At 40.1% G+C, this 16581-nt stretch overlaps 1 protein-coding gene across 2 annotated transcripts; it reads left to right on the forward strand.

Moving 5' to 3' along the window:
• The first annotated feature begins 290 nt into the window (after positions 1 to 290).
• Positions 291 to 15434, forward strand: LOC311005332 (aminopeptidase N-like). 2 transcript variants are annotated; one of them, XM_083997715.1, is made up of 21 exons: positions 291 to 408; positions 5979 to 6712; positions 6832 to 6974; positions 7251 to 7390; positions 7491 to 7617; positions 8334 to 8488; positions 8950 to 9063; positions 9206 to 9349; positions 9707 to 9772; positions 9988 to 10053; positions 10141 to 10316; positions 11399 to 11475; positions 11604 to 11737; positions 12409 to 12464; positions 12552 to 12699; positions 12796 to 12887; positions 12999 to 13109; positions 13290 to 13457; positions 13685 to 13825; positions 14708 to 14789; positions 14903 to 15434. In XM_083997715.1, exons 2-21 carry the CDS (start codon positions 6108 to 6110, stop codon positions 15053 to 15055), a joined length of 2898 nt encoding a protein of 965 aa, XP_083853841.1. In that variant the 5' UTR covers positions 291 to 408; positions 5979 to 6107; the 3' UTR covers positions 15056 to 15434. The 2 variants fall into 2 exon arrangements, with proteins under 2 accessions (XP_083853841.1, XP_083853842.1); XM_083997716.1 differs by lacking the exon at positions 291 to 408 and adding an exon at positions 804 to 1019.
• The last annotated feature ends 1147 nt before the right edge of the window (positions 15435 to 16581 follow it).

Below are 16581 nucleotides of genomic sequence, written 5' to 3' on the forward strand. Positions count from 1 at the left end.
TGAGTCACTGTAACTGTCGCCAGTCTTCATCATGCCAAACTACAGTCAGAACACTATGTACCTCTGACGTTCCTATGAGTTCTTTCTGTTCAACCACAAAGAGTTTGTAGTCTCGTTGATACAGCCACATTCTTTCACCCCCTCCTCCTCCTCCCACTAATTTTGGGATTTTTTGATGGTGTGGGTGTGTGTGTGTGTGGGGGGGTGGGGGGGGGGGCTGAGTTGTCCCCAACCACCCCGCCCTCCCCCCACTCCATCCCTAGTAAAGCCTTTGGTAGTGCTTACCACCTCCCACCTCCGCCTTCACAGATGCAGAACGTGAATGTTACACATCAGCCGGGATTTCTTCAGCTCAGCTTGTGCGTCCCATGCAGACCTGCATCGGGACATCCTGCCATGCAGAGTTTGGTATGTGTTGTTTTTTCCCCACTTTGGTATGTTAATTTAAACACCATGCTGCACTCTCTTTGTTGCAACTTGTGTTTTCTTTGTGCATAAGCTTTTAAGCTTTGGCATCTGTTGCTTTGCTCCTTTCAGACTCAGGAAAGCTTGTCAGAACTGGCCTGCAACAGAAAGGTTTATCCTTGACTGTTTATCGATGGTGCATGAATGTATATAAATGTATATAAACTGTAAACTCCATTTTCATGATGCTGTTTATGAAAATCAATATACAAGATCATTGACCTCTTAAAATTTAAGACGGAGCTGCCAGCTGTCGCTCCTCCCTGTTTGTCCACTTTCATTTCCAGTGGTTTCATTACAAAGAAAAACCTACATGAGGCAAGCAACCATAAACAGTAAACAGTCTCTGAACGATGCAGTGGTGATTTTTTTTTTTTTTTTTAATTGGATTTTTTTATTTGCTGAAATGACAGTTTAAATTCTGGCTCTCCTTGGGGTTATTGGATGTCTTTTAACATCCAATGTGTGCTGGAAGTGGAAGTAAACTCAGCTTATCTGCACAGTGTGAGACCGAGGCCATACAGAGCTGAGATAGGTTACAGGTTCATGTGCAGGTAGGATGATAATGTGTGTAGCCTATGTGTGCTTACCTTTACCTTCACATTTATAAGATAAGATAAACTTATTGATAATGCACAGTAAATGTGGTTGGTGTGGTTAAAAGGGCAAAGAGTTTAAAAAGAGATAGATGATGCAAGCACAATGCTGGTAATATACCATTCATATACCAATTTCACCATATTGACCAGACTGAGATAACAGTGAAGCTGTCCAGTTTTAGTCATTTTTAGATGTCACCAGTCTTGGGTTAGAGATTTCTACCACTAACTAGACTCTTATTTTGATTTAATTCAATAATCTCCAGTAAGGCACAGTACTTGACGGGAATTGAGTTGAAACCACATTATGTGACAGTGGTGATCAAATGACTCCTTTGTTGTCATTTCTCACTCCATGGAAATATGTAACTTGGGTTCCCCAAGATAAACATTCCCACATTATCCCTCTGTCTCTGCTGGCACAGGAAAAGTGAGAGTGATTTGTTTGGCTTTTATTGCATGTAAACTTGGCCTAAATGGACATTTGGTGCATTAGCACATTAGACGTATTTATCTAACACACTGCTGATTAATTAACTTTCTTATTAGTCCCCATGTCTTTTTCACAACATGATTGTACTTAACTCTGTCATATTGAGGTTTAATTTGTATGTTATGTTTGTATGTCTCTGGCAGGCAACTGAAGTATCAAATCAAATCAAACTTAGTCTAAGAGGAAACGTTTCTTTGAGATCAGTAAAAGTTCAGTTTTTGTTTAAAAGTCTCACAGCTTGTGGCAGAAAGCTGTTCAGCAGCCTTGTGCTCTTGCACCTAATGCTGCAAGTATGATTGTATTTTAAGTACGTATATTTGTTTCAGTTAAGGTGTAAATGACAATTATCCATTTTCATGAACTGATATATAGTAAAAGCAGTTAGATGGTGGTTCCATGGATTATGGAGAAAAAAAAAGAAAACACCAGCTACTCCTGCTAAAGCTCACATAGAAACCAGTACCTTAGGATTTGTTTCAGTCAATGTTGCTCTGGTGTGGTTGATCTGGTGTGGTTAAAATAAATAATATAGCCTATCAATTGTATTACAACCCAAACACTTGTGTCCAAGTCAAGGATGGGCTCTGTTGGGTAAAATATTCAGCCTCAGCCTTTCTACCAGCTTCTATTCTGAAGAGTTTAAACCATTTTCACCTGGTGTCAGTTGCTTCTGTAATTACTGCACCCTGCCTTGATTTGGCAGAGTATACAGTAGAAGTTTAAAAAGTAAGTATTTGGGGCGCTGAGGTTGTAGGTTGAGCAGGCGCCCCATATGTAGAGGCTACTGTCCTCACTGCAGTTGGCCCCGGTTCGAATCCCTCATCGGCCGGTCATTCCCCCTCTCTCTGCCTCCCCATTTCCTGTCTCTCTCAACTATACTATCCAATAAAGGCATTAAAAAAGAAGAAGTAAGTATTCACTGGAAATCGCTACAGCTACTTCATGCTGCACAGCTGTTTTCATCTTTTGGTCACTGCATGGCTGAAGCGCAGATGGCTGACAGCATGATTAATATTGAGATCCTAGAGCGTCCATGTCTGTGTGGTCTCAGTCTGCAGAGTTTAATCAAAAGCAGATGCATTATTTCCAGATGTTCTTTACCTTAGGGTGTCAAGTTCACATGGCAACAACTGTGGAAGATCAGTTTCTGTTTGCCTGAAGGACTTATTGATCTTTTCAGCCTGAGTGTCTTTCCTCAAATGAACAAATCAATAAAATGGTAGATAAGGCTGATAAAGAACTTCTTATCACAGCTGCACCTTATATGGTCTATTAAACAGCTGATTTTGTTGTTTGATGATCACGTTTGTTACTTCCTGACGTAACAACCAGAATGGTTATAGTAATCCACATTAAAAAGTGTGCTTGGACTGACAGATTAAAAAAAAAGAAAAGAAAGAAGATAATGTATCATCAGCCTTCACTCTAGATGCCGTCATTCCAGCTGCTTCCTCATGTCACCACAGAGACTACCTGGCTTCTGACCAGAATCTATTTATTAGCAGCTTATCAGCATTTACAGCTCTTTATTAGTAAGACAAAAAGCAGTAACCCTTAATCTCTAATGATAAATGCTGATTTATCACTGCAGACACAATAGTTATTATTAATAGAATACAATGAATAACATACAACAGGTTTGACAGTACGCACACAGTTAATGGTACTGAGTCACTGATAGGAGCGTCAGTTAGGGACCTTCAACCTTATCTCACAATCCTCAGCAGTAGGTAAAGTTTGCTTATTTATCATGGAGATGGCTCAGCTGTCACAACGTGAACCGTGTGTAACTATATTCAAGGTCCAAAGTCAAGAGCGGGCCTTCACACTCAACATCTATAAAGTATTTTCCACTACAGAAGTTTCAACTTTGATCCTCTTTGAAAATGGTAGATGCTGTATTTTCTCTGCAGTATGAGGTTTTTCTTATAAAACTAGTTTAGGAGGATATCATAAAAGTTATTATTAATATGAAAAATATTTTTTTAATAAAGCACTGACCAAGACAAGCTGTGTTTAAGAACAGCTGACTACAGACATTGCTGAAGTTACTGTGGTTACTTACTGGTATTGTATATAATCCCCAGTGTACGATGGTTAGATGTTGACATCAATGTGGAAACATCTATTCACAGTATCAGCTAAGAAGGAAGGAAATGTGGGATGTATCAGTACAATGTAAAATAACACAGTCAGGATTTTGTACAACAAATTATTTCAGTACCTTGACACAGCGTGTCATGATCTTCTCTTATCTTTTTTCATGTGAGTCAGTATCCAGTGCACCATAGATATAGCGAAGGCTGATCCCTGTGCAATTAGGCTACTGATAATGTGAAGTCATTGTGATACAGAGCAGGAGATTGCCAAAAAATGCCTCCCAATAATGCTGGAAGAGTTATCTCACATGGGGAAATTTTGGTTGTGTTGGGAAGTTTTGTTTGCTATAATTTTTGATAAAGTATAAATTGATTTCAGTACACAGAAGAATAAATCCCAGGACGCCTTCATACAAACTCAATACAACCTCTACACATGATCCATAACAGAATGAACAGATATCATTTTATTGACTTTCTGTTGCAACCTTATGTCCCTATCAGGGTTTATGGAGTATAGTGTATGAGTTAATGAAACATAACATGCAGTACTGTTGGGATTATTAAAGAGCATCAGGTTGGGTTAGGTCTTTCATAATGTTGCACTTTGATCTTTTATGTAGTCAAATTGTACTTGCCTGTGCAAAAGTTATCAGCTAACCCGTGGTCATTATTAAACACAAACAACCCACATAGCAGAGTTTAAGACGGTGAAATTTAAAATGCTGTGACGACTGTGAAATAAACAGTAGGACATAAAAACATGAGTGACAGACCAATAATAAAAAAGGAGAGGAAAACAGTAATGCCATAATAATAAGAAGCAGAAGAGGGGGGGGGGAAGCAATAACACAGGGGACTTTTGACCTCATATTGAAGATACTTCTTTGATCCCTCAAAATACAGAAGCGCTGTAGTGAAAAAACAAAACAAAACATCTGTTCCCCTTTGTACTAAAAGCAGTGCTTTTAATAAACAGAATTTGTCTGATCCAGTAAGACATTACACATGTACACAGAGCAGAAGCTGTTTGTATTAGGTTCAGTTCAATTCAGTACTCAAAGAAGTATATTACTAACACTTACTGAAGCAAAAACACAACATTTTGAGACTTAGATGTTTTCACTTTTTCTGCTGAGATTTAAGGGCATACCATTATATCTGTACATAACAAACCAGCAGCTTCTTATCTTAGATAAAGATGTTAGACATGACGAGGGAAAACAGCTGACTGTCCAAGGGCACTAAATCCCCCTCAATAACAAAGCTGGAGTCATGATAACCTGTTGGGACTCCAAGAAGTGACAGAGTGTAGGAAGAAATGTTCGGTAACACAATTTAAGTGTCATTCGGTTAACCCTAACCCTAACTCTACAAAACCCGAATGACACGTAATGACAACGTTATGACATTGACATAATGTTTATGACATGTTCATGACTGTGTCATGTCACTCTTATGACGATACCTTCAAGTAAAGTGTAACCAAATGTTCTGGCATAGGCTATATCCCCGTGAGATCATGATGGAGCAGGTTAAACTAATCAGGAATTACATGAGTTGAGTAAATGAGCAAACTTTTCCTCTGGCAGGTTGTGTGTCCTCTCTTTGTGCCATGCTAAGCTAGCTCTGCACTGCCAAAACACATCCTTGCACAGTTCGGTACATTGAGTGGTTTAGCAGTTACTTCACTGGAACAACCATGGAAAGAAAAATCAACATAAAGATGTCGAAAGAGAAAGTGTATTTTAAGTGTAAAAGGTGATGGTGAAAACATATTTATAAAAAGTGAATATTTTGCTCAGTGGACTGTTATCAACGATTATAAACTATAGGCCTATAGTGTCTTTTAATTTTGTGTCAGTACGGTATTTTTATTAATGGGATTTTACGTTTGGTCACGCATCTGACACATACGCCCGACTAAAAGAGAAACATCAGCAGCTTATGGTGGATACATTTATCATATTCTTTTAATGTAGCCTATATAGATACAGTATCTGCATAACAACAGCAGTTGCAGGGTGCCATTAACCAGTTCACTGAGTTTTTTTGAAATACATCTGTCCACCAACTTCTGTTTGTTTTCCATTTGCTTGCTCCCCACAGAGCTGAAAGTTGCTCCACCACAGTACTCATCATTGCAACACATTCCCTCTCTTTTGTATTGGTTCAATCACATATTCTATACCACATTATTCCTATATAACATGGGCTATATTTTATATAATACTACAGTGGTAGCACCTACTGTAGGTACATGATCAAAGTACAGTGCCAGTTTTGAACACTCATTATTCCCACTTTTCCATTTCTCCTTAGGTGTTATAAAAATGTCTTTTTTGCCATGTTAATTGCTCAACCATTAACTGAGGAGGCAAGACACCTGCTGTACTGGATGAACACAGACTGAGAGCCTTTGGAGTCCTGCTCTGAACTCCTGAATCGGACATGGGGAAAGTCTACTACATCAGTAAAAATGTGGGCCTGGGGTTGCTTGTATTGGCAGCCATTGCTTTTGCGATAATCATAGCTTTGTCCGTTGCCTACGACAAGGAAAAGGCCAAAAATCAAGGAAGGCCTGGAGATGGGGAAACAAGCAGCACCGGCATGCCTGCACCTGCTCCCACGCCATTGACCCCAAAGGAGCCCTGGGACCACTATAGACTGCCAGATTCCCTTGTTCCTATCTCCTATAACGTTACCCTGTGGCCGAGGCTGAAGCTCAACGAAGACGGCCTGTACGTCTTCACTGGAGAATCAACGGTGTTCTTCACATGTGTGAAGGAAACAGACCTCATCATCATCCACTCCAATAAGCTGAACCTCACCACCATAGATGGACACCATGCTAAACTGAATAGCCTGGGTGAAGACATTGCACCTGCAGTACTAAAGTCTTGGCTCGTGGTGAAGACACAGTATCTTGTCCTTCAGCTGCAGCGCACACTAAAAGTGGGAACAACCTACACGCTTTACACTGAATTTCAAGGAGAGCTAGCAGATGACTTGGAAGGTTTCTACAGGAGTGAATACGTTGAGGATGGTGTGAAGAAGTAAGAAAAAAAATATCAGTAGCATGCTGCTCTGAAGGCTCAATTTAATAGTTGCAGTGTTTCTCTTTAGATGTTTCATTTGGTTGATGTCTTATTTTGTCAATCAAAATGTTTTGCAGAGTTGTTGCTACCTCACAGATGCAAGCAACTTACGCCAGGAAAACCTTCCCGTGTTTTGACGAGCCGGCCATGAAAGCTGTCTTTCGTGTCGTCATCAAACATGAGCCAGGCACTGTGGCTTTATCCAACGGCAGGGAAATTGGTCCGTTATAGAAATACAAACACTATGTCCTTTCAGGTTTTTTTTTGATAAATTAGGGAAAATTAATCGACACAAAAGCTTATTTTGAATCAAATAAAATCAGAAAAGGGTACTGAAAATGATTTTTTTTAAATGTGTAAAACAATGAACAAACATGTTGAGACAGTTTCATTGTAAATAATTACACACTTGTACAACATGTTACAAGATAATCAGCAACTAGATGCTGTCAATACTAACAGAGGTTAAGGTCTGATTCTTCCTCTCCCTGTACAGACACCAAGGACGCTAACATTGATGGGATTCCTGTCAAAATTACAACATTTGAGCCCACAGAGAGAATGTCCACATATCTGTTGGCATTCATTGTCAGTGACTTTGTGAGCATTCAGTCAAACCAAAACAACAATTTGCTGGTAAGAAATGTTGTATTTCTGAATATTTTATCTCATAGTTTGTAGTTTCATTGTTGTTCAGGTCAGTACGAGTGGATTACAAGTTTTTAAATCTCTCCAGATCCGAATTTGGGCTCGACAAAAAGCCATTGATGACAGACAAGGTGACTATGCTCTCAGTGTTACCGGACCAATCCTTCAGTTCTTTGAGCGCTACTACAACGCAACATACCCACTCTCTAAGTCAGGTAGGCCAACTCAGCATCAGCACAGAAATATCATTATCACTTGTGTATGTTACATTGCCCAACATTCAGTCTTGACAATGGGAAAGATGTTCAATGTTCAATGTTTACATGAGGTGGCTCTATGGGGCTGCACTTTCACAGGTTTTTAAAAAAAACTTTTTTTAAAGTATTTTTGGGGCTTTTTAGCCTTTAATTCATAGTGTAGTAGAGAGAGACAGGAAATGGGGAGGCAGAGAGAGGGGGAATGACATGCAGCAAAGGGCCGCCCGAGTAGGGATTCGATACGGCGCTACAACCTCTACACATGGGGGGCCTGCTCTACCAACTGAGCTAAATGACGCCCTCTGGTAATATTACTATAACATTACTATGTAGCATCACTATGCTAGCATGCGGACAGTGACACTGCTAACATGTTGATGTTTATGTTCATTAACTACTAAATAACTTCTACAACATGAAGGTCGGACAACCAAACAAGTACATTTTTATTCAATCAAGCCCCAATTGATGGCTCAATGTGTGCTAAATTCACCTGTCTGATTTTATCATAAAGAAAACATATGATAGGCATATTAACATTATAATGTTTATTTATTTAGTGAGACAATAAAGAAAATGGATCACATTTGGGTGTGCTGTGGTTTTTAGTGGTCCATTTCTAACATATGCAATTTGAATTGAATTTGAATTTTTGTTGCCCTTGTTGTGTCTAGATCAGATCGCTCTGCCTGACTTCAATGCTGGTGCAATGGAGAACTGGGGTCTGGTCACATACAGGGAGACGGCTCTACTCTTCGACCCCATCGAGTCTTCTACTGGAAACAAAGAGAGAATTACAACAGTCATCTCCCATGAACTTGCGCACATGGTTGGTTGTAATGTTCCTTCCAAATGGTTCTTATCATGCCTGCCAAGTTTGAGCAATTAGGAGAAAAATACAAAATAAAAAACACTGTAGTAAGTAAGAAAGCTGGGTCACAGGAATGTCATGAGCAATTTAGTCGGAGTGCTCAGCCTCCCTTTGCAAGCACAAAGATGACAGATCACCATCAGGGGACAAATTAACCCTGCTTACTTTTTAGATGTATTTAAAACCTGCCATCATAATGGATGTGAAATCCTGTGGTCGGGAATTTTCTTAAGCCCCTGTTGATTTGGTCTTTATATTTCTTGGAGAGGAAGATTTGTGGTAATGTTAGCCAAAGGTTTGGTGCACTGTCAGAAACAGTGTTCCTAGAAAAGACAACTTTCCTGACAATGTGATGAAATTTACTGAGGGGTGTTCCCGAACTATTTATCACTGTGTACTTTATGACCTGTTTTTTTTAGTGGTTTGGCAACCTGGTGACTCTACAATGGTGGAATGACCTGTGGTTGAACGAGGGCTTTGCATCATACGTTGAATACCTGGGAGCTGACTACGCTGAGCCCACCTGGAACATAGTAAAAGCTGTTTTTGTCCCCTTCAAAGACAAGTAGTCTTGTTACCTCTGTAGTTTGATTTCACACATCATCAATAACCTTTCGTAAACACGGTCTGGTTAAAAAAACAACAACCCTAACTCACCTCTCTGCTTTGTTGCAGAGGGACCAAATCATCCTGTATGATGTGCACAAAGTGTTTGCCGTGGACGCCCTGGCCTCTTCTCACCCACTGTCCCGGCGAGAGGAGGAGGTCAATGAGCCTGCTCAGATCAGCGAGATGTTTAACACCATCTCTTACAGCAAGGTACGGTCCTCTCATGTAGGCAGGATTTATTACAATTTCTTTGTTTTTCTTTTTACATTTCTCTCAAACAGCTAATATGGCTAAATCTGTCAGTGTATTCAAGGCAACAATGAGCTTCAAATATGTTTTACCTGATGTGTTATCTTCAGAGTAAATCACAACACCTTTGAACAATCGGAGTCTTTTTTTCCCCCCATTGCTACTTCCTGGATCAGGGCATTTCTGTCTGAGCAGTATTCTGCCATGAGGGCCACATCTTGTTTTAATATTTGCTTTGGATTGAATACAGAATATTTTGCTGTTATGAGAAATTCAAACCACCTGAATTCAGGCTGTTTCTGTGTATGTGGTTTCCAGGGAGCGGCTGTGCTCAGGATGCTGTCAGAGTTTCTCACTGAGCCGGTGTTTGCCAGAGGACTCAGTGTGAGTATATTAACCCTGTTATAGGGTCTCAAAACTTAATTACCACTGCCACTGTGTGTCTGCGGGTATGACAAATCAAAGCAAATCTTTTTATAAATATGATTTGGTGTGTGGGTAAACCACTAAATTGCTCAAGATGATTCCTTTGAATTCAAGATTCTCCCTTTCCTGTGTGAATGACTGACTGGTTGTGCCTCACTACTTTGTCTCCCCAGTCTTACCTCAACAAATTTGCCTTCAGTAACACAGTGTATACAGACCTGTGGGACCATCTGCAACAGGTCAGCTCTGCTAAAGACTTTCCTTTCACAGATGTAGCTTCAGTGGGTGTGAGTGCTAAATTCTTGCTGTCTTCTATTTGTTTCCAGGCCGTTGACAGCACACCAGGTATTCATATTCCACACACTGTCCATGACATCATGAACCGTTGGACTCTCCAGATGGGCTTCCCAGTGGTCACTATTAACACTCGGACAGGAAGTATCACTCAGAAACACTTCCTGTTGGATCCTGACTCTGTAGTGGAGAGGCCCTCTCAGTTCAAGTAGGAATCAGTTTTACCTTATCCTGTAAGTTCCATGTAGACAATAAATGATGAGACTGATTCAATATCCTCCATTCATTTTTCTCCCCCTTGCCTGCATATTGTCTTCTCACAGTTCAACACCACCATTCATTTTAATGTCTACCTTAATAAAACAACCCATAAGGGCTCTATCTTTCTGTCTACAAAGTGTTTAGGGCTAATGCAAGTTTTTTTTTTGCTAGTTTCAGGCAAACAAAGTTCTCATTCTTCTATCCAGCATTGTTTGGATAGCAAACACACCTGTACCCACAGGTAGTTATGTTGGTGTTAAAGTGATGTATGATCAGCCTGCATTGCTATCTTGAGGCGACAGGAAGTGATTTTGCATGTTCAACCTGGTGTGGAGGCAATGGCTCAGTATTTCACGGTCACTAGTATGAAATGTGCTATTCAGATTAAGCAGCCTTGCCTACCCAGGCTGGTGCACAGTGTGCCTGTAGCATAAGCAGAGTGTCCTGAAAATGTGCTTGAGAAGTTTGGGTAACTCAGGTGGAGCATTACAATACAGTCATCAGTCAAAGTCAAAGCAGTATATTATGTGTTTCGTATTATGTTGCCATTCTGTTGTCATGGATGTCTCCTGGACATCAATAATAAACCTCCCACAAATAGAATATAATTCTGTGCCAAACTCCATTTTAATAGTAGTCCACCAACCACCATGCCACTGGTGACTGTTTTTTCTCATTTTAAAATAGCAAGAGTGGACATGGGCATTTCCTACAGGCACTTAAGACCATGTACTTTGGAGTCTTAAGATTTCACATGTGGGCTGTACTTGAGCTGAATGGTAAACACATGGGGAACATGTCAAAGATGTTAGCCAGGTGCAATGTTTCCAATGTTCACCACCTTTATTTAGCATGTTAGTATATCACTGTCAGAAGGCATAATTCAACCTCGGTGTCTACACCAAATTTCATTGGCAATCAATCATACAGTCTGGATCAGAGCCCAACAGTGAGACAAACCACCAGACTGACATCTCTATAGCCATACTCCTATTTCAACATGTCTATGTCTACTGTGTTTCTGTCTAGTTACACATGGTTTGTCCCTATTAAATGGATGAAGACAGGTGTGGAGCAGCAACAGCACTGGCTCCTTCAGAGGACAGGTACGATGACAGTAACACTGCTCTTCTTTTGACTTCCAATACAAAACATCCTACCAGATTGACTATGATATCTGAAGTTATAGTAGTAGCTAAATATTCGCTTCTCTTTGTTTTATTTGTTTGACAAGACACCAACAGCCTAATGAGGGTGTCAGGACAGGACTGGGTGGTGGCAAACACCAACGTATCTGGATATTTTAGGGTGAACTACGATCTTGACAACTGGAATCGACTCCTCTCCTTACTCAACACCAACCACCAGGTTAGCCACATGCCCATTCACCTGTTCAGTGGCTTTGATGCCATGTGTTTTATGCCCACTTAAAGAAAGGATTAAATGTACATCATGCAGTTTAGTGGAGGTTGCAGACTTCAATCCATATTTCAAATTCATGTCTATCAATATTTGGTTATGCATATGTAACGGCGGTCCGCGGGTATAGTCACAGTCAGGTGGTACCAGTAAGTAGAAGTGACGGCGTGTGGCGGTTAGCGGTACTGAAGTTAAACTCACTCACCCATAAAAGACGTGCTAACCTACTTACCAAGTGGCCATTGGCCTCTTGGCAAATCGGTTAGCATCATCGCCCGCGGTGCTGGAGACTCAGGTTCGAAACCCGCTCAGGGCAGGTCCCAGAACAACATCTGTCACACATACAACAAAGGTAGATTTTGGAGCACTGCTCCAGAGAGCAATATGCTGTAGATACCTGTAGGGCTCGCTCACCTGGGAGCAAGGTGTCTGGATCTTAATTACTTATTTCCTGTTTCGCACATTTTTGCACATTTTCATTTCCAGATAGGATCAGGACGCTATGATTTTATGAGGAAAGGAAAAAAAAAATCAAGACACTATTTCTGTCTGCAACACTATCAAAGTATGCCATGGTATGTGAACGTAATGCACTTGTTTGGTTTTGATGTTTCTTTTAGGCTTTATCAATCATCAACCGAGCACAGATCATAGATGATTCATTCAACCTGGCAAGGTATTGGAAAAGCTGGAAACGTATTTAAACACTACCAAGACATTGTGAGTCGACAATGCATGTGAATGATTTGTTTCCTTGTTGCAGAGCTAAAATAATCAATACAACACTTGCCCTGAAAACTACCACATACCTGTCCAAAGAGAAAGACTACATCCCCTGGGAGTCAGCTCTGAGAAACCTCAACTACTACACCCTCATGTTTGACCGCACTGAGGTCTATGGAGCTTTACAAGTTAGTATGACTTTACAACCAATCAACCAAAACTATCAGTACGAGAACTGTGTAAATGACTGGATTAAAAAAAATCTACATGTTGATGTGTTTTAGGCTTATCTCAGAAAACAAATACTGCCCCTTTTTGAGTACTTCAAGACTATAACAGCCGACTGGACCACAGTACCAACAGGACACACCGACCAGTAAGAATACTTATAACAGCAGAGGAAGTTTCAAAATGAACCTAACAGGTATTGGTGTTCAGTATTGCAGTGTTTCTATGGCAGTATTTTCTCAGTTGTCGTTCTTCTCAGGTATAATGAGATCAATGCTATTGGGGTAGCCTGCCGTATGGGTGTTGAAGGCTGCAGGGACTTGATCAAAAGCTGGTTCAAACAGTGGATGGATAATCCAAATCACAACCCGTGAGTACGGAGCAGTTAATGTCTGTTCTTTTAATGTTTCATAATTGCATAATTTTCACTGTTTGTGTAGTTGATGTTAATTTGCCCCCAAACAGCCAACAGGTGCATGTTATTAAATTGTGTGTTTAACATTTTGCATTCATTTTTGGTATGGTTTATCTTTACCTTGATGGTGAACAGGATACACCCTAACTTGAAAAGCACAGTTTACTGCAGTGCCATAGCTTTTGGTGGCGTTGAGGAGTGGGACTTTGCCTGGAGCATGTTCAAGAATGCCACTCTGGCCTCTGAAGCCTCTCGGCTCAGGGCAGCAATGGCCTGCACCAAAATACCTTGGCTTCTGAACAGGTACGTGGAGTGTTCAAATATGTGGACTATGTTAATTTATACAATTTGGCGGACGAGGTAGTCGTCTATAGCAAAGTGGAGGCATTTTTAATCTGACCAATAGCTTTAGTTTGTTTTTTCCTGGGCTTTCAATTTGTCCATGAAACACAGTACAACAGGTATGCATATACAGTATATACATATGTATACTGAATGATCCTTGTTTGAAAATGTTTTGGTTGTGCCAGGTATCTAGAATACACCATGGACCCGACTAAGATCCGCAAACAAGATGCCACCTCTACCATCCAGTACGTCGCAGCAAATGTTGTGGGGATGCCTCTGGCCTGGAACTTTGTCAGAGCAAGATGGAGTTACATTTTCCAGCAGTAAGTCATTCCTCAGTGGAGCGTTTGTTATTAAAACAATCAGCAAAGAGAAGATGTAAAGTAATTCTCTGTGCATATGCAGCTTTTTTTTTGTTTTTTTTTGTTTACCCCACTTGTTTACCCCACACTACCCCCAGTGTTTATTTCTTCAGTCATTCCCCAGAGGTAGTTAGCTAATGATGGATTAAAAACAATAATCATGAGGCTTATTAGGCATGAAGACTGTTGCTGTGTCTCAATTCAAATACTTCCATTAACTAAAACTAAACTAAATATTTTGTGTATGTAAGTGTGTCTCAAATCACAAGTATTTTAAAATGCAGTGTACTGTACCCGGATGGTGCACGCAAAACGGTCCAAAAGTTGAGTGTGGACCCAGGGACACTTAACACCCTCAATGATCGCCGCCTTGGCTACGTAGTGGAGTAGATTATGTAAATCAACATACTGGTGGGCCAATGTTTTCCACCAGTAAGAGGAGCCAGCTGACGCGGCAGCGGCGGCGTACTCTCCACCTCGCAGTAAACAGGTGGCCCACACAAGCAAAAAAAAAAAAAATGCAGTTGAGGCGTTCATTATCACTAATTGAAATAACAAGTGCACAACAACAGTATTTGATTTGAGACAACACTAACCGTCAAAATTTGTGCACTACAGAAGTAAGTAGGCTACTACATAGTGTATTCTACATAGTATACTACTACATGACAGTGTACTCATGGAAGTATTCAAATTCAGACACAGCAGCCAGGCGTTATTGAGTCCTTTACACATGTCCAACATCATTAGACATGATTTATTTGCCTTTATTTTAAGGTTTTCTTGTTTACAGAGTGACTTTACACTTCATCTTTAAAATGAACTGCATCCTCTCTGTTTTAGGTACGGAAAAGGATCGTTTTCCTTCTCTAATCTAATTAATGGAGTCACAAGAAGACTCTCTACAGAGTTTGAGTTGAAAGAGGTTTGCAGCCCACACAACTAAAACCACCATCAAATACACATTGCATTTCGAGAAGGACAACAAAAAAGCAGAATATGAAAATTCAGGTTTTGTGTCTTTATCTCTTTCTCCAGCTGAAGGACTTCAAAGAAGACAACCTTCATGTGGGTTTCGGCTCAGCCACCTTAGCCCTGGAGCAGGCCATAGAAAAGACCACAGCCAACATAAAATGGGTGGCAGAGAACAAAGCCAATGTGCTTAAGTGGTTTACTGACGAGTCCACATGAGAACATCACAATCATATGTATTTTTTAAACTATCAGGGATATGTAATGTGTAACAATTATAATAATCTTCAGGAACAACAGACAACCAGCCATTTTTCTTGGTGACGATTGACATAACAGAACCAGGGACAGACAAAAGATGATCAGTGGAGCACAGGTTTAACTTTGTATCGGTGATGTTGTGGTAAATAAATAAGTTGGTCTCACTCATCTAGCTGTCATTTTATCCAAATAACATTTGCTTTTATTGCCAGAAAGTAATTCATTTAAGTTTCTTTTATCAATCTACTTCACTTTCTATATGCAATTCATTCATACCATAAACATGAAATGTCATACTGTTTTTCAAAGTGATGGCTTTAATGAATAAAGTTAGATGTGGGTGGGACCACATGTGAATGTGTGATGGCTGCAAAGTTTTTCTGTTTGCTCAGTGATTTTCAACACTAAATCACTTTTTTTTTTACATTGAGAATCATTTTGCTCATCCAGTGGTGGGACAGAAAGATTATGTAAAAATGACTCAGTCATCATCATCTGAATATTTCCACTGAGGCTTGCTACACTTACTTGATGTCTCATCGTGAGGAAATATGAGTTGTTATCATATTCTTGATGCAACTTTGCTTGTATCATAGGGATCCTGCTCTAATAACAGATACAATAGGGGGTTTACACCTTTACCCCAGAAATGTGATCAAATGCAACTGCACAAAAATGAAATGAGTTTTAGCAAGATGGTGTGGTGTGTCCTCTTAAAACCAATCTGGCAAGAGAAAGAGTCAAAGGAGAAATGAAATTATGAGCTTCATGAAGACGATGATGATGTCTCAATGTACTTTTCCATAAAAAGTGTTGCTGAACGGGAATAATTAAAAGCCCTACCGGTTTCTTCCTGTTGTCTATATTTCTGTGTGACACTCCTCAAGAACCTTGGAGCACGATTATCTTTTCTGCTTCAGCTTATTTGAAACAGATGTTGTAATACTGATGGCTCAAGGTAATAAGCAGCTGAGGTAAGATTTTACTGACCAGTATAAAGTCGAAAATAACAATATGGTCAAAAAGGCACTCCACTCATTTATGCAGTTGTGTCACAAAGTTCATGAGTCATGATACATGCTATGAAAACAGCTGTATAATGTCAGACAAAGGAAGGCTTAGCTCTCTTGGTTAGTTCAGGTACTCTCCCACATTACTCAGGATATAATTCAAATGTTTTTATTATATTAAGACATTGCACAATAAAAAAAATAAAGGAAGGAAGGAAGAAGAGCTGAGCACTGCAGGATCCGCTTCAGGGTGGGGTTGGGCCAGAGTGATGATTTCAGTAACACTCCTGCGTGAACAAAGCAGTGCTAGTTTAACAGCTGGAATCAAACCAGAAAGGTGCTGTGTTTGACTTACCCATGCATACATCCCCAACCACCACCACTACTTACACTACATCACCTCACTTCTCCCTCTCATAATCACTATGACCACTAGATAAATGATTATGAAAGAAAAAAACATCCTTACCTCAC

This window comes from Trachurus trachurus (assembly GCF_905171665.1).
Source record: "Trachurus trachurus genome assembly, chromosome: 3".
Classification (NCBI taxonomy): Eukaryota; Metazoa; Chordata; class Actinopteri; order Carangiformes; family Carangidae; genus Trachurus; species Trachurus trachurus.

What these genes read in the sequence shown, in the direction of transcription:
- LOC311005332 (XM_083997715.1), top strand. Translation starts at nt 6,108, where the DNA reads ATGGGGAAAGTCTACTACATCAGTAAAAATGTGGGCCTGGGGTTGCTT. An exon ending in CCCATGAACTTGCGCACATG is followed by an intron (nt 8,489 to 8,949) that starts GTTGGTTGTAAT and finishes TGTTTTTTTTAG; the next exon opens with TGGTTTGGCAACCTGGTGAC. An exon ending in TGTGGGACCATCTGCAACAG is followed by an intron (nt 10,054 to 10,140) that starts GTCAGCTCTGCT and finishes ATTTGTTTCCAG; the next exon opens with GCCGTTGACAGCACACCAGG.